Raw genomic sequence first — 19,288 nt, forward strand, 5'->3', positions numbered from 1 at the left:
CGCACGACTGGATGAGGTAGGATGTGATTTTGTCACCGGGTTGTGGGTGTGGGGGGGGAACGGGGAGCGAGGTTTCGCGATGGTCGCAATGATCGCGTGATGGGTGGGGGGGGGGGGGGGGGTTTGAGGGTGTGATTGGAGGGCACGTGTTGGCCGTTGAGTGATTCAGTGGTGGAATTTGAGCCGCGATGGCCAAAGCATTTGGAAACCCGAAGGGAGGGATAGGGCATGATGTCCAGTTGTGAAAAAGGGTCGTTTGGGCGCGATGCCAAACATTGTGCCAATGTGATGATCGTGGAGCAAGGGGGGCAGAAATGGAAGAGAAAATAGGTGTATTTAGTATGCGATCATATCAAATTTATGATTATGAAAACGTACCTGGATGGATAACTGCTGTATTCTGAATTGATTGAAAATTGTCTCTCGTGCTTTGTCTAGGAGATCTTGATTGATTCTCGCTAGACTCCAACTGTTGGAACTACCGATGGCTTGATGCCAACGATGCCTCTGCTGTGCCTGGTATAGCAGTAACGCTCGTTGTTTATGGACTTTGAAATCGTGATGCCAACAGTGATTCTGCAGGGCGGACCAAAATGCGATATGCATGTCCACTCTGTCGTCAGGCCAATCATTCTCTTTCATCAGCGCTATCATACACGGAGCTGCCTTGTTAAATTGTTCCCAGGTGAGATTTTCATCTTTCACGACCTGCACTTTGGGGTCTCGCACAGCACCTGCCGGAATCCACTTGTGGAGACCATCTGAGGTGGGGAGCATGATGAGTGCGTCTTCATCGGCAGTGAATATAGTTCGTGAGGCTTCTTCGAGACTGCTATTCGTGAAGTAGAACAGCTCGCAGAATTCTCCTGATTTCATTCTGCGAATAGCGTATTGGCAAGGAAGGATTATAGGGTTGGACGGGATATCGATGTTACAGATTGGAGCATATTTAGATTTGTTCTTCTTGCGTTCTTCCAAGACTGCTGCTTCTTGTTCTGCTAAGAGAGTCTGCTGGCGCTGAGCTTCAGCTTCAGCCGCTTGTCTACGTTCTGCATCAGCTGCGACGGCTTCTTCTTGTAGTCTTGCAGCCCAACGGAGCTTGTCTGCGTTGTTCTGAATGCGCCATAGGCTGGCAAGAAGCTCTGCTGCTTGTTTGTGACGACTGTGAGAAGCTTATGGCTTTCAGAGGCGGCACAGTGGGGAATTCAGACGGACAGATAACCAGATACAAGATAAGATTATTGACCACCGAACTATACTAGACAACGTAGGTAAGACTTTATAGCGTATAGTAAAGTAAGGCTTGTGATAAAAGAAATCAGCTGTTAAAGATATTTGGTTTCATATGTGTCAGGGGGGAATCGATCTAAGAGTTTCGACAGCGTGCGTGATCGGTCTAGGCTTGGCCTATCCGTCACATACCCCCCTCCAGAGGTTGCTCAATGACCTCTACTTCTTAGGGACACGCCCTTTCCCCTTAGCTTGCCTCGCGTCCGTGACGTCATCTGTGGTTTCGTGGTCAAGCATATCCGCGTCCACATCCTCAGGTGGAGATGGATTCTCTGGAACAGGGGTTATGGGAGGCGGAGGATTATTAGTGAGGAATGGGGAATGGGCACGAGTGGTGGTGGATGGTCCGGCCAGGGCATTGGTAGTGGTTTGGCCGACCTTCGATGCCGTGAATGGTTTGAGCGCCTCATCATCCTCGCGATGCTGCCTCTTGGCACGTCTTTCAGCCACCCCTCTCTCTTGCCATTGCTTCTGCTTGTGGATACGCTCCAGGTTGTCCCACAAAGCTTCGTCCATGAGTTCTGAATGACGCTGGTCTAACCACCGCCCCCCTGCTTCCTCCCTAGGGTTAGTGGGAGGTGGAATGGGTCGTCTAGCGGCGTCAAGGCCTACGAGTTCCGCGAGGGTAGGTGGACGCCCTTGCACGCGCACTCCTGAATTGCCCTCCAAGACTAACGCGACTTGAATACCATTGTCCCCATTACTATTGAGTGCAACGGCAAACTCATCATAACCAACGGGGGATGGGATCGTAGTGAGATTGTTACCTCCTCGCAAATCAGCATCGTGCTGGAGGTAGATGCGAATCTGATCCAGGGTCAGGAGTAGGGTGACTCCTGGCCTGTACCTATCAGGCATGGCGAAACGCCCATTGTCCAAGGCACGGAAGAGTGGGATGGGAATAGCAGTGGACATGGTGGTCAAAGTATCGGTGATGCTGAGTGGAGTACGGCGGGTGTTGACAGATGGGGTGGAGGTGGTAGGCGAGCGGCATGTTATATACCCTAGCTCCCAGCCTATACTACCTAGAAACACATGCGGGTCGTCAGTAGGAGGCGATCTGTTACCTTCTGCCAACTCAGAGACATTTTCTATGTCTAAGACATGAAAATACTCCTTCAACGCATCCAGGTGATCGATCCGATGGTACGGAAGCCACGTTACGTCCCCAGACTTCCACCTGACTTCAAACACAGCCTCCGATCGGGTTCCCTTATGGGAAATGATCCGATCAACTGCCCATTCCTGTTTCTCCTCTTCAAAGTCCGCGACCTGCATTTCCAAACATCCGGGGAACAGCTGGTCATCGTTTGGCAGGTGAACTCGAAGGTAAGACGAGTGGAACACATCATGGATCCCTCATTGTTTCATCCGGTTAGGTAAGTCCAGTCGGAACGAATTGTTTCCGAAGTTTTCTAGAATGCGGTAAGGTCCCACAAATTTAGGTAAGAACTTACGAGCTAATCCCTTAGGAAAACTGATGTTCTTTGTTGATAGGTACACCAGATCACCTTGTTCCAAGGGACAAGGACGTCTACGCTTATTTGCGTCCTTGGTCTGTTTCACTCGTGCGGCTATCATGGCGTCATGCGCAGCCATTATGGTATGTTTCAATTTCATGGTGTATGCCCTTACTCCTGGGTATTCTGATGGTCCGGGATTATTCCAGATCATAGTTTGTGGCACGCGTCCAGTGTTAGTAAAAAATGGTGAGTACCCGGTGCTCTCAGAGCTTGCTAAATTAATAGCGAACTCGATGGCTGGTAGTCTTACCGCCCAATCCTTTTGGTTTGGGGAGATACTCAATCTCACCATCTGAGTCACTGTCCTATTAGCGCGTTCAGTGACCCCATCCGTTTCTGGATGATAAGCGCTGGACATTCGTTGTTTTACACCTATGAGCTTCTGAAAGTGAGTCCAGAATCCGCTTGTGAAGAGCACATCCCTATCACTGATTATTCTCTTAGGTAGCCCATGTAGCTTATAAACCTCAGAAAACACGAGCTCTGCTACGTCCCGAGCCATGTACGTTGTTCGACTGGGCACGAGATGAACCATACCCGTTAGTAAGTCGATTATCACTGTAACCGAGTCATACTCAGCGTCCCTATCCTTAGATATCGGTAGGGGTCCTATAAAATCAATACCAATAGCCTCCCATGGATAGGACGGTACTGACAACGAGTTGAGTAGTCCATATGGCCTTTGATTGGAAGGCTTGCTTCGCTGACATGTCACACAGGTTTCACAATACGATTGCACATCCCGCACCATATCTTTCCACCACACATGCTCGCGCAGGTAAGTAAGAGTTTTTCTTGCCCCAAGATGGGCCAACAGCGAGTGAGCTTGACTAATTACTATTTCCTGCAGCTTTCTATCATCGATCGTGATGTCTGGCACACAGATCACAACCCTATCAGCAAGTTTTATTCTCAGGATCCCATCCTCCATCACGAAGTTGTGGAACTCCTTTGGCGAGTCCATTATCTTCTTAAAGAATGGATCCTTTTCATATTGATTCCTTAGTTTCCCCAGCAACTCCTCTTCAGGGTAGGTTGGTAGGGTTACTGCCTCCGCACTGGGACGCTCTGCGTCCTGTACTTCATCCATTGTATTCAGTAGTGGTTCAGAGGGGTAAGTGTTACCGCTCTCCCCCCCTTCCTTTCGTTTGCCCGGCCTGAGCAACACGAAATGATTCTTCACCTGTCTAGCAAACTCTTGGGACGTCTCAGGACGGCCCGTTTCCACTGGCGCCACAGCTGGCTTCACGCGAGAACGCGGCACCATTTCCGTGGGCAACATTGCGACCTTCCCACGAGGACGCACAATGTTTGATGTGGCAGGTGAGTGCCGGCCTGCTTCTTCATTCGAGTGGCCCGGCCCATTCAGTAGACAAGTATAAGTAACCCTTGCAGGCTTCGAGGCAACCATCATCCCATCAGCTCCCTCCTTCTGTGAGCCACAGGGTGTGGAGACCCTCTCCCTCTGTGCAACCAAGGGTGAGTGCTTGACATGAGTCCCCAACCCATCACTGTCTGTCTTCCAAGTGTTTCTGATCATCAATTGATCAGAACCACTTTGAGAATGGCCATCATCATGGCCCTCTGTCCTGTTTCTCCCATTTACCCTCGCGCTACGACGTGGACTCACCGCCAACACCTGCTGCCCCTTTGTCGCAACCGAGGGCATGGTGCCCCTCCCCCTCTGTGCTACCAAGGGTGCAGTCGTGGTCCGATGCCCCAGACCCTCACTGCCTGTTCCCCAGATGCTTTTGATCATCAATGGATCAGAAGCTTCTAGAGATCTGCTATCGAGGTGACCTGCCTTCACTGACCGCTCAGCCACCCGAGCGCTACGGCGCGGACTCACTGCCAACGCCTCCTGCCCCACGATTAAAGGCATCGATACCAATCTGTCGGGCTTTACAACCCTGTCAACGTCGTCATGCTCTGTATACTCGCTGGCAGTACGCACGGTCCCTGGCGCGTCGAACACATACATACGGGACAGGGCGTCAGGGAGCAGATTCTCCACACCCGGTAAGTACTTCACCTCGAAGTCAAACTCGCCAATTTTCTCAACCCAGCGCTGTCTTCTTACTTGAGGGTCTTATATAAAATCAGTGTAAAATGTAGTGACAATCACAACTACACTTTGATAAGACTAGGAGTTGCCAGCTCCTCAAGTTCACGGTCAACGGATTTTCTACTTCTTGGTTGATAATGTGTTGTTCGTGGGTGGTCAAAGAGTAAACAAGTTACCTCCTTGTTTGAAGAAACTATATAAACTGTGTCTGTGGATTTGTTGTGTCTGGAAAAATGATAGGTATGTTTCACCCTAGTAGGTCGTGTTTCAACCTATGAAAGTTTGTCTCAACTTTGTCGTGTTCTCCTGTTTCGTATCTCTCTTCCTGCAAAAGAGAGAGGTCTTCGTTAAGTGTACGTAGAGCTTGGCTCAGTAAAGTAGTGATGAGTAACTTAGTTATCTGGACAGCCTACCTGTGGGCTCTTTAACCTGAAGTTACTTTGTTGAAATGATAGTACTTGCACTCTCACTATGTCTTGCCTTGATCTCACTCTCAGATTAGTGGGATAGGTTTAAAGTGTAAGTTTGTCTTAGTCTTACTTCAAGGCACTTGGTTTGCCTGCACTTTGACTATGTCTTGCCTGATCACTCTCAGATTAGTGATATTAGGTTTAAAGTGGGAAGTTCTATTTGCATGGGTGTAAAATGGGCTCCTTTGATACCTTTTTGGAGGCCAGATTACTAAGCATGATTCATCACATGGATTGGTAAGAATGTGCTTACAAATCCTACCATTTGGTGTGCTGAGTCAGCTTGTTTTACTAATAATACATGTATCGTACAAAGCATGATAAATCAAAGGCATGAGTCATCTCATGGATTGGTAAGGTTGTGCTTACAAACCAAGCCTTTTGGTGAGCTGAGTCATCCTGTTTACTAAGAAGATTATAAATACAGTTGCAAGTCTTACAAACCATGACAAATCAGTGACAAAACACGATGAGTCAGGCTGAATCCTTACAAATCACCTTATTTCCCAGTCACATGACCTGATTACAAACATGATCAGTCAGCTAGTGAGAAAGTCTGATGAATAAGCCAAGAAAAATAGAAAGAAATGGAAGGTCACAGAACAAAATAGAAATACATAGAAATCCCCGTGTATAATATGAGAAATGAAACACGAGAAACGAGGCTTCAGAAAACAGACTGATGAATCAATGAAAAATGATAGAATCACTTGGTGATATGGTAGAGTACAGTTCATTATACCTTCCTTATCTTTTGTATAGCACACATGTCATGGTATGGACTGCATACCATGCATGACAGCGCGCTTGCCTCCCTGACAGGTTGCGCTGATTCAGTAGGTGGATGAGGCCCTTGTGGTCCATCAGCCAGACAAAGTGAGCACCCTGTAATATATCACGGTGTCTAAGCATAGTCTCAACCCCCGCCAGCATCTCTTGTTCGTGCACTGGGTAATTCCTCTGTGCTGAATTCAGTTTAGCTGAGTAGAAGGCGGCTATTTTCACCTCATGCCAGGTTGGTCCTTGCGCCACGACCCCACCTATGCCCCCTAAGCAAGCATCCATCATCATAAAGATGGGCTGCGCGTCCAGGCCATACACTAGAGGTACCCTGCAATGCGGCGCACACGTCGCAGTGTATTGCTTGACAGTGTCAAACACCCTTTGCTGGGCGAAGTCCCAATGAAAAGGTACGGCGTCCCCAGTTACTTCAGATAGGACGCCCAACGGCACTCTAACCTTATAAATGTCATCTGCCAGGTATCCAACAGACCCAACAAATCCTCGACAAAGGTCCCTGTTTGTAGGTGTCTTCCAATTCAGCACACGGTCGACCTTTTCCGGGTCCATGCGGATACCATCGTCCCCGACAATCCTTCCGAGGATCTTGACCTCTTCACACAGGAACTGAAGTTTCTTTTCGCTCAGGTAAAGACTTTCTCTATCTAAAATATCAAGCACCGTCTTAATATTCTCCACATGATCCTGCAGGCTGTCAGAATACAGGATGATGTCATCAAGATACACATCCATCCATTTGCCAAGGTATTGTCCAAACAAATGGTTCATCAACGCCTGGTACGTAGCTGGCGCATTGCAGTCACCCTGCTGCAAGACGTTACTGACCATGTTGCCATCTGGCGTCGTCATCGCTGTTCTAGGTACATGCTCGGGTATCACCCGAATCTGTTCATAGGCATCTTGCCCATCAAGCACCGAACGATACCGTTTGCCTGCAACACACCTCAATATTCCCTCCATATCAGGGAGCGGGGAGGTTAGTTTCCTAGTGTTCTTGTTTCGCTCCCGTAAGTCTATTACCGTCCACAATTTATCTGATCCGGGCTTACAAATAAACAACATAGGAACAGTATTCCCAGCACTCATTACTTGCCACCTCCCAGTGGCCAAGTACGAGCGTCTCTTCTCCGCCCATTGCGGGCATAGCGGCTCAGGACATTGGGAGGGACGCCACTGGTAAATTTTTGTCTTGTCTATTAATGGTATTGTATGATTTATAGCACGAAGAGGAGGTAAGCCAGTCTCACTCGCTTTAGCGCAGAGTGGGCGAGCTAACTCCCTCAGCTTAACCCTCACGTGTGCTAGGTTCTCGTGGTATATTTCCGACACACGCGACTCCAGCGTCGTGACCTCCTCACCCTTCATTGGTAAAGGCTCATTGCTGCCAACCACGACACGAGGTGGGTTTAATCCCATTAATATCTTATGCTGGAACATAAACGGCATCCCCAGTACTAAGTCATAATTTTGTAGGTTAATTATGTCGAAGTACCTCTCAGCCCTTATCGATTGGTACTCCAAACGGGCCGTAACGCCATGGTTCACTTTCGACCTCGAACCCTGTACGGCGAGCTGGACAGTTATTGGTTTGGCTAGTTCAACCAAAGGTAACCTTAGTTGTTCTGCCAATGTTACTGACATGAAGTCAGACAACGATCCTGAGTCCAGCAATGCCCTAGCAGGCTTGCCATTTATATGGACCACCACAACCACTGGCTTAGGTATTTTTTGTTTAAAATCCTTGGCCACAGCGGCACTTCATTGAAGAGCTGGGTAAGTTCCTGCTGGTATTTGCTGACCGTTCAGTTCAATTACAAACAGGTGAGACTCATTATAGAGAAATTGTGCGTTGGGCGCAGGTGTGTATACCCTTCTGACGATATCTTCGAGCTGACAATCTTCCTCTGACAGCTCCCCACGATCCAGGAGCCGGAACACATCAAATTCCTGTGCGGTGGCCGACAGCTCATCATATAACACATCGTAGGTTTGCGCTAGTCGCTTCTCATACCATCTAGCTAACTCGAATTTGGGGTTCTCCACCAGTGAAGCAGGTACGCTAACTTGATAGGCCAATACGAGGTCTCTGATCTTGTATGACCCATCAACCAAGCGATCACACTCGAAGCGACCTGGCCTCGCATAATCAGGTGGATCCTTGAGGAACGCTCTGTGTCTACTCAGGAGCTGGACGACCCGATCCACAAAAGGGGTCCCCATGCGTTGTAAGCTATCGCATTGCAGCTTCCTCCACTTTCGGACCTCTTCTGAGGTCATACCCCTTAGTTCTCTGATGCGTTGCGCATACCACCCCCCCAGTTCGAATTCTGGAGTCATCAGTAATGAAGTTGGAATGGTGAGTTCAGGGTCAGTTCTGGCCTCGTTATCCATTATAACATATTCACTTTCTGACACACAGTAAACCAGGAACCGCTCTGGGTCGATGAGCCCCCAAGGATCCGGGTCCCCAGGGTATATCCCCACGTCCAGGAGGTATTTTGCCTTCCTGGACAATACTTCGCCCATTTCAGTGGGCTTAGTCCCATGGATATCTCTCTGTGAGATCCACTTCTTTCTCCTAGGTAAGATCGTGTTATCACTAACCCTTGTGTAATTCTTAGCGCCCAGAGACTCCAAGGTCAGTGGGATCGTGTTATCACTGACTCTTGTGTCACTCTGGGTGTTCTCAAATTCCAAGGTCATTGATGAGCACCCAAGGTCCACTGCGTCATTCGAAGCCGTGGATTCCTCCAGGTATCGCATTCGGTCTGTCTCATTCAAATCCACCTCAATACTGTAATTCTGTATTCCTGGTGGGGAGTTTACCTTTCCATCACGTTTTACCGTGGTCTTCTGAGGACAATTTCTAGATATGTGCCCTGCCTGATGGCACACATAGCACAATCCCTCTGTGGTGTGTCGTTCTTTCTCAGCGGGACTTAGCCTGTCAACCCGTTTCTCATTAGGTTGGTACTTGGGTTTTCTTCCTTCCTTCCCCTGATGTCCCAAGTTACCAGCTTCTTTGGGCTGCCCATACCTATGGGTCTGGCCGTCCGCCCTATTGTACTGGCCATTACAACGGTGCTCGTGTTGCTTTCCCTTTTGGTCATCTGACTTTGGGTGGCGACCCCCTTCGCCTTTGTCCCCCTTTGAGTTGGCATTCCCCCCTCCATTATCGTTCTTAGCTCATCGGTCCCGAGCCTGGACAGGTACTGAGTGTGCAATCTCAATGATTTCGGCCGCACTCTGTACTTCCTTGAACAAGGAAGACTCCAGGTTTAACTCCTTCTTCCAGAGTTCAGTTTGTATACTTGAGTTAAGTCCAGTCCATAGGCGAGTTACTTGTTGCCTCTCCGCTACATCGCCTATCATGTTCCACAACTCACTAAGTTCATAGATATACTCTCTTACGGTTTTCTCATTCTGATAGCACCGGTTGAGCTTTTCCCTCTGCTTCATCCTGAAATCGATGGGGAAGCAGTGATTGAAGAGTTCAGTAAAGAAACACCTAAGTCTCCAGCAGTAAGGGTCTCCCGACACTTCTCTTGTATAAAACTCACGTGCGCGGCCCTTTAGATAGTGCGCGAGAATGAACACTTGTCTTTCTCGTTCCACCTGTCCGTCTTTGACGTAGGCAGTCCCCTCTGTCAGAAACTGGTGGAAGGCTCTCGAATCAGGGGATCCGTCATACATTACTGGAGGTATGGGTTTTAGGGTATTCTTCTTTGTCTTGCCCCCCCGCTTTTTCTAGCACGTCGTCGCGACGACTTTATGCTAGATTCATCCGAGGACGACTCACTTGACTCCGTGGGGTCAGGGGGATCTGATGAGCTGGACAATGAGCTGGACGAGCTCGACTCGTCACTGTCCCTGGGGTCTGGACTGGTGCGTGTTTTCTTTTTCTTCGCTTTTCTAGACTTATCCTTCTTTGAAGTATTCAGCCTTCCCAACACCTGACCTATGTAGCTTTTAGGGGCTACCTGTTGGATAGGTGCCATCGCAGGTGGTGTAGACCTAGTCGGCAGCGGGCTGGAAGCCCTTTCCAGTACCCTGTCCACCATTCCCTCTGCGGGATTTGTGGTCTTCAAGGGCCTTTTCCCCTTACCGACTTTCTCTTTCAAGGCGAGTTTCTTCTCGAGTTCCTTGATTCGAGATTCGAACTGACTAGTTACCTTGTCCTTAATAGCTTTTACCGCCAATTCAGCTTTGGCGCGAGGTACATAGTACCCCACGTCCAGCAGCCCCTTTACCATACTCTCATCCATTCGGGATTCATCAGGGTCCCGTGTTTCTTCCCGGGGTTCACCATCTCCCGAATCCTCGGCTTCGCGGGAGGCTCTAAATGACTCCAACGCGGCTCGCTGGGCTTCAAGGTCGACTTCCTCGTCCTCGAGGTCAAGGTCACCCCAGTTCCGAGGGTCTGGACCTTTGCCCTTACTCCTGGAAGGTCCTTCCTCCCGGGAGTCTGTGCTATCTCTACTAAGGCTTAGGGTGCGCTCCCTAGCCTCTATTTTCTTACGATCATTTCTTGTTAGCTCATTCTCCGCTAACTTTACCAGGTTTTCTTGTTCCTGACTTAACTCAGAGGTTCTTTGCCTCTCTTCAGAGTTCTCGCGCATCGGGGTCTTCCATCCGCGCTTCCTCTGGACATTTGTCCATTTATTGGTCTGATCGTCATCAGACGCTGTGGTCCTTTCACCGGACGAGCTTTCTGTCTCATTGTGTAGGTCAAAGGTAACATTATGTCCCTTTCTATTATTATCTACACTAATGGCTACACTTTCAGTTATCGCGTCTACTATTCCCGTCCTTCCAGGGCTAGGATCTTTGGGCTTCGAGCCCAAGGTTTGTATAGCCCCTATAGGGGTCGCCTCGAGCGCACCTGGCATCGAGGGGACTCGCGTCAACACCACATCGCTGTATAGGCGGATCGGGGTGTCGACGGAACGCGCAGGGGAGGACGCTCGAGGCGTCCCTTCCCCCGGAGATGTAGAGACTGAAGAAAGTGCGGACTCACTGTTTGTGCGCTGCAGGCCAGCTGCTTTGCTGTTAGGGGTCGAGTTCTTGACCAGCGCCTGTCGTGCGCGTAACCGGGTAGAATACTGTGTAGTAGTCATTCTATTGCTGTAGATGTTGCCTAGATTCAAAACGACGGGTTGGCCAAACCAGAGTTCCCGAATCAAAGGCGTGAAAAATATAAGCTTGCTGAAGGTTAAAAAATATGTGACGACTGTGAGAAGCTTATGGCTTTCAGAGGCGGCACAGTGGGGAATTCAGACGGAAAGATAACCAGATACAAGATAAGATTATTGTTGAATCACGCACGTCATCATTTCAAGCTCGTCATTGTCTCTCGCACTTTTTCCTTTTCTATTCTATCACGTGTCATTCAAGTATATAATACCTATCGCCTCGTTCTCATATACCTCAGTCGTTGTTTCAAACACTGAGGTATGTTTCCTAGTTTCAGAGCATCCCGCCGTGTCTTACAATAATTCTCTTAGTGTTTCCGTCTGTTAGGTATTGCACTTGCAATCTAGTCGTTGTTTCAAACACTGAGCGTTTCCGTCTGTTAGTTCGAACAGGTTATGAGCCCCGATTTCTAAATGAAATCACAAACCTCGACAACAGAACTGAACCACGCTTCCTTACACGCGACTCGCTGTAATACTTTCCTTCGACATGGGGAAACTTGATCATATCCCAGAACTAACAGGACCCGACACGTACTTCGCGTGGAAACGCGAGGTCATGTACGCGCTGGGTACTGAAGACCTCTGGTGTCATGCTATGGACATGGCGGATTCTGATGACATATTGGGGAATGCCTCATACAAGCCAACTCCCGCCAATCCCGATTTACCGACTGCCGAAGAGACGAAGTCCATCAGACAATGGCTAGTCAACGATCTCAAGGCTAAGTCAACTATCACACGCCGCCTGTCCACTTCCGTCCAACAGCTCATTTCCACCAGCCACAAAGTCTCTGCGCGTGACGCTTGGAAGATCCTCGAGGATCACTTTGGCCGAACGGACATCGGATCTCAACATGTCATCAGGCAGAGCCTATATGCGCTTCAAATGAAAGATGCTGCAGATGCCTCCAACTATGGAAGGCACGCGGTGCTTCGTGAACGCCTCCTCCGCATGGGTGCAGTATACACCGACGCAGAAGCGGTTTTCCAGCTTCTTCGTGGCCTCCCTCGATCGGGAACATGGCCTCAATTCAAGGCTCTTGTCACAGTCACCCTGTCTGTGTCCCTCACGTTTGACGATTGCGTGACACGCATCTCTGCTGAAGCTGCGCGCATGCTTGACGAGCACACACTGGCAAGCACACCCGGGTCCGAATATGCCAATGCTGTTGCTGTCCCCTCCACAGCTCCCGCCACGAATGTCAATCCGATCACAGGTCTGCGAAAACATCGCCACAACCCTGACAGCGTGTTTTGCACAACTGTGGGATGCAGCAAAGGTGACCATGATCACGCCCATTGCTACGCAAAGGGCGGAGGAATGGAAGGGCAGGCTCCTTGGCAGAAAGGGAAGAAACGCGATACAGCCGCATTGGCCATCACCATACCACCAGTCCCTGCTGCTCCATTAGTCACATCACCAGCCTCTTCCACCATTGCAGCATTCGCTGGCACACACACTGCGGTCACCTCATTCCTGGCTGATCTGTCCTGCGCCTCGATCACCGAACTCTCTTGTCTAGTGGCAGCAGGTTTCAACACAATCCTCGATTCCGGAACCACAACCACACTTATTCAAGACTGTTCGTACTTCTGGTCCTATTCCACAGCGGATGCCGTTACCGTCCGCACCGCGAACCATGGGAGTTTGACCACGTCTGGCAGAGGTGATTGCGTCGCCATCCTTTCGATCAATGGACAGAAGCATCGTGTTCGCTTGACGAACTGCCTCCACGCACCCTCCGCGATGCTCAACTTGCTTTCGGTAGGATGGATGCTCTCTAAGGGCTGGGACTGCGTGTTCCGCAGCTCGCCACCACGATGCGAACTTGTATATAGGGGAACTGAGCTTGGTGCAATTCCTATGGCGAACAATCTCTGCTACGTCAACCTCGAATTCCTACCTGCTCCCACTTCACCAGTCAAATCATCGTGTTCCCTTATTCCATGAGTACCACCTGATCTGTCGGCGTTCGCACACATTGTCCCCACTCTTGACCTTTGGCACACCCGCCTCGGTCACATTGGTGGTGAAGCTGTACGCCGGCTACCTCTCTTCGCATCGGGTGCAACCGTGTCTCCCAGCTCAGAACTGTCTAAGTGTGAGGCATGTATAATGGGTAAACACCCTCGGCGCCCTCATCCTCCCTCCGAAACACCACGTGCATCTCATTTCCTTGCACTCATTCACTCCGACGTCTGTGGTCCTATTCCCATCCTTACTCCTCACAATAAACGATACTTTATCGTGTTTGTTGATGATCATACAAATGCTCTCAACTTACAACTTCTCGCATCAAAGGACCAAGCACTCGAAGCCTGGCGTCTTGTGCGAGTACAATGGGAAAATCAATCCGGACTAAAAGTTAAAGTGTTTCGCTCGGATAACGGAGGGGAGTTTATAAATGCGGCATTCACGAAAGACCTTCAGGATGCAGGGATCAAGCGGCAACTGGCGGCACCATATGCGCATCAACAGAATGGTAAGGCGGAGCGTGTACTGCATACCATCGAGGGTCGCATGTACGCAATGCTCACTCACGCTCGCCTCCCTCGTTCTTTGTGGGGTGAAGCGGCACTATGTGCCGCTTACCTTTTCAATCGCTCAGAATCGTGTGCCCTCCTACCAGGTGTCACTCCCTACGAAATGCTCCACGGCACGAAGCCCAATGTCTCTCATCTTCGGGTTTTCGGTGCACGGTGCTTCGCACGCATTCCTCCTGAACTACAGGAGAAACTCGGTCCACGGTCTCGCGAGGCAATCTTTATGGGGTATCCACCAGGCGTCAAGGCCTGGCGCTGTTGTGACATAGTCACCGGGGCATTTTTCAATTCGCGCGACGTAATTTTCGATGAGACTCTCTCAAATCGCCCCTTCCCCACGTCCGACAGCGACGACGAGGACGAGGACCCACCACATCATGACATTCAGCCTCCTCCTCCCAATGATCATCCTCCTGCGCCAAACCCTCTTCCCAAACCTCCATCTGTGACCACCGAGGCCGCACCTCATCGTTCCAGTCGTCCTCATGTCACAACAGAACGTGGACGTGTTTATCGCAAACAACTTGCCTCAGACACAGCTCGCCTTGGACGCCAATGAGACCTTCGTGCAGCTCGTGTCCAAGGCGTCCCACCGGGCGATAGTGAACTTCCAGCTCCTCCCGTTCCTGTCGTTGATCATCCTCATCTCCTCCCAGCTCCGACACATCCACTCGCAGTTGAAGACGAAGACGAAGACGAAGACGCCATCCGTCCCGATACCGAAACCGTCAGCTTTCCAGCCACCCTAGCCAACCTCATCGTCGCTGAGCAAGCATGTATCTCCATACGCAGTGACACCTGCAGAAACCCGCAAGCTGCTGGGTATGACATGAAGATACCTCCCAACACCTTCGACGAAGCAATGCGTCGTTCTGATCGCGACTCCTGGCTGGCGGCAATGAAGCGAGAAATCAATCTGATGAGTGAAATGAATGTTTATGAGCTTGTCCCCTTACCCAGTAATCGTCGTGCAATCGGGTGCCGGTGGGTACTGGAATTTAAGAGGATCAGAAAGGTGGTTCGGTCTTCAAGGCACGACTTGTTGCGCAGGGCTTCTCCCAGGTGGCCGGGATCGACTTCGGAAAGACCTTTGCTCCAGTTGCCAAGGTGTCCTCAATCCGCGTCATCTCCGCATAGGCTGCACGCAACAATTGGGAATTAGACAGCTTCGACGCTAAGCGGGCGTTCCTGTGGGGGAAGTTAACGGAAGATGTTTATATGCACCAGCCACCGGGTTTTGAGCGTTTTGGCGCCGACTTTCAGCGTCTCGTCTGCCATCTTCTATCCTCACTCTACGGACTCAAACAAGCTGCCTACGACTGGTATGAACTTTTGAGAGAAGTTCTTACTCACCTAGGTTTTGTTCGAGTCGCTGCAGACTACGCCGTATTCGTGTACGATCATGTCAATGGAGAAGGCGAGCGCATCATCTGCGTTATCGCATGGCATGTCGACGATGGTCTCGCCGCAGCCAGCAACCGTCCCTTCCTCATATGGATCAAAGGGCAAATCGCCCAGAGATTCGGCATCACAGATCTTGGGCCTGTGGCGAAATACTTGGGGATTCAATTCGAGTGCAACCGAACGACATGTGAGCTATGGATGCATCAGACCGACTACGTCATGTATCTACTTGAGGAACACGGTATGCTACATTGCAACCCGGTCACTCTCCCCATGGACGCTCGTTTTCCCTTCGGCCGAGATACTGATGTACATCCATTCATCGAGGATCTCACCACCGAATATTGCAAACTCGTTGGTGAACTACTCTATCTCGCTATGTACACACGCCCGGACATCGCAGTAGCCGTAATGAAACTCTCCCAACACAACTGTTCCCCAGAACCACGTCACTATGCCGCAGCCAAACACGTCCTCCGCTTTCTCGCAGGCACAATCAGTCTTCGCACACATTATGAGGGTGTTTCCTCAACACCTGATCTTCACGGCTTCAGCGATTCAGATTGGGCAAGCTGCCCCGAAGACCGCATATCCATTTCGGGCTACGTCTGGTTCTTCAACGGAGGTCCCGTCTCGCATTCATCGAAGAAACAACTCACCCACGCATTATCCTCAACTGAAGCTGAATACATGGCCCTCACCGCGGCAATTCAAGACGGCCTCTGGTTGACATCCTTCTTTGAGTGTCTCAACATCCCACACACCTTACCATTGCGACTCTACGCCGATAACGCCGGGGCCATCGCTCTGTCTGAAGAAGCCGCGAATCACATTCACACAAAGCACATAGACCTCCGGTATCATTTCATTCGCGCACACATTGAAGAAGGGACTTTTAAACCAGAGTGGCTCTCCACACACAAGAACGTCGCGGATATTTTCACCAAATGCCTTCCACGCCCATTATTTCTTCGTCATCAGTCCGGACTCTCCCTCACGTCTCGCTAGTATCAACAACATGTTGTTGTGGGGGTGTGTTGAATCACGCACGTCATCGTTTCAAGCTCGTCATTGTCTCTCGCACTTTTTCCTTTTCTATTCTATCACGTGTCATTCAAGTATATAATACCTATCGCCTCGTTCTCATATACCTCAGTCGTTGTTTCAAACACTGAGGTATGTTTCCTAGTTTCAGAGCATCCCGCCGTGTCTTACAATAATTCTCTTAGCGTTTCCATCTGTTAGGTATTGCACTTGCAATCTAGTCGTTGTTTCAAACACTGAGCGTTTCCGTCTGTTAGTTCGAACAATTATTGACCGCCGAACTATACTAGACAACGTAGGTAAGACTTTATAGCGTATAGTAAAGTAAGGCTTGTGATAAAAGAAATCAGCTGTTAAAGATATTTGGTTTCATACGTGTCAGGGGGGAATCGATCTAAGAGTTTCGACAGCGTGCGTGATCGGTCTAGGCTTGGCCTATCCGTCACATTGTTGCTCGTCTACTGTGTCGTTGATAAGCTGTGCACGCGCTTCTGCGTATTCGTTTGACTCGAAGTCAGGAATGACGGCCAAATTAGGGTTCTCCGCGAGGAGAGGCATTGCGGTAAATAGTTATTGCAAAGAAAGACTGGGAGATATAGAGTAGATAATACGAGAAATCTAATAGCGAGCTGCTGAGGCTCGATTACTGACGTGGGTCAGAGCAAGGTATGCGTTGTGCCACTCTGCTTACTCAAGCGTAGACTTAATTCTGCGCTAGCCGAGGCACGAGGCTAGCGCAGAAAACCAATATTGGGAGACTGACCGCGGCTCAGCGTGCGCCGTGAATCCTGCTGGTGGCGCCATATTTCTCTCATTCAAACTTTCAAGGATTCACAATGTTAGGCGTGTTGCGGCCGAGGTCTATCTGTAGGTCCACAACTGTTCGGAGACGGTTTGGTTTCTCCTCAAATTTACATAACGCCAGTTACCTGAGAGCCATCAATTGATTCAAATCCCTGGCGTCAAGCTCCAGAAGGTCTGCTCCCCGCACCCTCGTCATGCTACTCACATGTCTTTTCATCTCGAAACACAGGGTTCTCAGTTCACACCTGCTGGATGCTGTAACTTGTTTCGAGCCTAACCAACATGGCGTGAAAGAGCCGGGACCAAAACTCCTCCTGTAGCTCTGATCAGCGGACTGTGGTTGTGGGAGAGCAATGCTAACATGATCTTCCCCAAATCTTCCCTGCAGTCACCTCTGCATTCCAAAATTGGTTTCGAGCTAACTGTCTTGCGCCCCCATGACAGGAGGGGTCCAACCTGTGTCCTAACCCACCCATTGTTCTTCTGCTGTCGGTCAGCATTGACTCGGAGCAGCCAGAACACATGAACACCCACTTGTGTCCTACTGGGTAGTAGGTACGGGGTCCCGGTATTGGCATTGACTATGTCAAGACCATTGATGGACTTGTGAGGTCAATGCCAGACTGTTATAGAAGGAATGTCTGTCTTCCTTCTATCTGCCTGCGGAAAAGTAGCAGACCGTGGTAAGTTAATCCCGCTGCGTCACTGGCAACTGCATTCACCAAATTTTCCCCGTCATGGAACTTAAGCATCGGCTCATGTAGGCGGAATTCGACGACCGGCGTTTCGAGTTTACCGCTTAGCCGTGCTGCCTGACCTCCGTGCGAGGCATTGTGAGGTCACATGTCACTTATTCGCTTCATCGTCACGTAAACGATAGGGCAACTTGTCCATTCATATCTCGGGTGGGAGGTAACCGAAAGGCATTTGACATCATCTTCCAATACATCTCATATCTGTGGCGCACGACTCCGCCGGCAGATGAACAGCTTAACATCTTACCCCATGGGGTTCAGACCCACCCGACTGTAACATTCGTGTAGACGAATAAGTGAGAGAGGTAAGTATCCTCAGGGGTAAGAACATTCTCGTCATTAGACTGTTTTTCTCAATTCAAATCCTGTTAAATCTTAAGGCCCTGGGCCACTTAGCTTGCAGGCACACCATCAACGTTTCTTCGTTATGTAAACGACAGTCCAATTATTTGTCCATTCAAATCATGGGATCCCGCCTTGCTCAGAAGGGCACGTCTTCCATTCCACCTCATTGACGATTTACGACACTTCCACTCCACAGAACAATTTCAATACCGGCAGAGGACTAGGGGGTTCCGATTTGCCAATCATCTTGTGCAGACAAATAGGTAAAAGATCTAGATGGCGTGCTCGGTTCAGCCGAGCACTCGAGGTATATAAGGGCTTGTCTGTCTCTGAGTTATTCATCCCCACCTCTCCCATTCACAACTATCAAACAACATGCCCACTGGTACATACAAGCTACAAAGTGTTGCTCGCCCAGGGCGATACATCTCCCTCGCCGACGGCAAGGTCGTTGGAAACTCTGCAGAATCCGGAGCCGTGATTGAGGTATGATCGATTCTAGAGACCACCTCTCATGGCTTGCTCGAGACTTTTTGAACACATTTCTTCAGTGGTATGCAGCGTTTGACGAGGAAAACCTAGCATCATTCCAAGCGGTCAGCAACGGACAATTATTTGATGAATACATCTCTTTCGACTCCGAGGTAAGTTGCCCTCTTTCCTCTTTCACCTCAACGTATGGTGAGCTGATGGAGTTGCTGTTGCATTCCAGACTGGATCTTTGACGACTTCTAAGACGCCCTATCTTTTTGCGGTCACACCAAGCCCCCGCCAGCCCTCCTTTTTTGCGTGAGTCTATAGTCGCGGGTAGAACCACTATGTCTCTTAAACAGCTTCCCTTCAGCATGGAGGTCGTAGCCATAAAGAAGGTTTGGGCACTAACGTCATGGGACCAGGGCGCACCTGTAAGAACCGTCCATTGCCTTTCTTGATGGAATGTCTTCTGATATCATGTTGCAGATCGAGCTGCAGGACAACACCGATGCCACTCAGCAGTTGTGGCTGTTTGATGCACCAGGATCTGCTGAGTAAATCCATGTAGTACATT

General features: G+C 49.8%; 3 protein-coding genes across 3 annotated transcripts; 1 reads left to right on the forward strand and 2 right to left on the reverse strand.

Annotated features, from left to right (window-relative positions):
- Positions 1-336: 336 nt before the first annotated feature.
- DEU56DRAFT_732639 (uncharacterized protein) lies at positions 337-1,149 on the reverse strand (the record flags this gene model as incomplete). The annotated part of the gene is made up of 1 exon (XM_041348284.1): positions 337-1,149. A coding segment is annotated over one exon (813 nt), but the record flags the coding sequence as incomplete, so codon positions are not given.
- A 6,758-nt stretch (positions 1,150-7,907) lies between these two features.
- On the reverse strand, positions 7,908-8,707 carry DEU56DRAFT_935646 (uncharacterized protein; the record flags this gene model as incomplete). Its single annotated transcript, XM_041358797.1, has 1 exon — positions 7,908-8,707. The coding sequence occupies exon 1, from the start codon at positions 8,673-8,675 to the stop codon at positions 7,908-7,910; it is 768 nt and encodes a 255-aa protein (XP_041210851.1). The 5' UTR covers positions 8,676-8,707.
- Positions 8,708-12,599: 3,892 nt separating this feature from the next.
- DEU56DRAFT_692031 (uncharacterized protein) lies at positions 12,600-13,031 on the forward strand (the record flags this gene model as incomplete). The annotated part of the gene is made up of 1 exon (XM_041347149.1): positions 12,600-13,031. A coding segment is annotated over one exon (432 nt), but the record flags the coding sequence as incomplete, so codon positions are not given.
- Between the last annotated feature and the right edge of the window lie 6,257 nt (positions 13,032-19,288).

Source organism: Suillus clintonianus, assembly GCF_016758775.1.
Source record: "Suillus clintonianus strain FC179 chromosome Unknown DEU56scaffold_19, whole genome shotgun sequence".
NCBI lineage: Eukaryota > Fungi > Basidiomycota > Agaricomycetes > Boletales > Suillaceae > Suillus > Suillus clintonianus.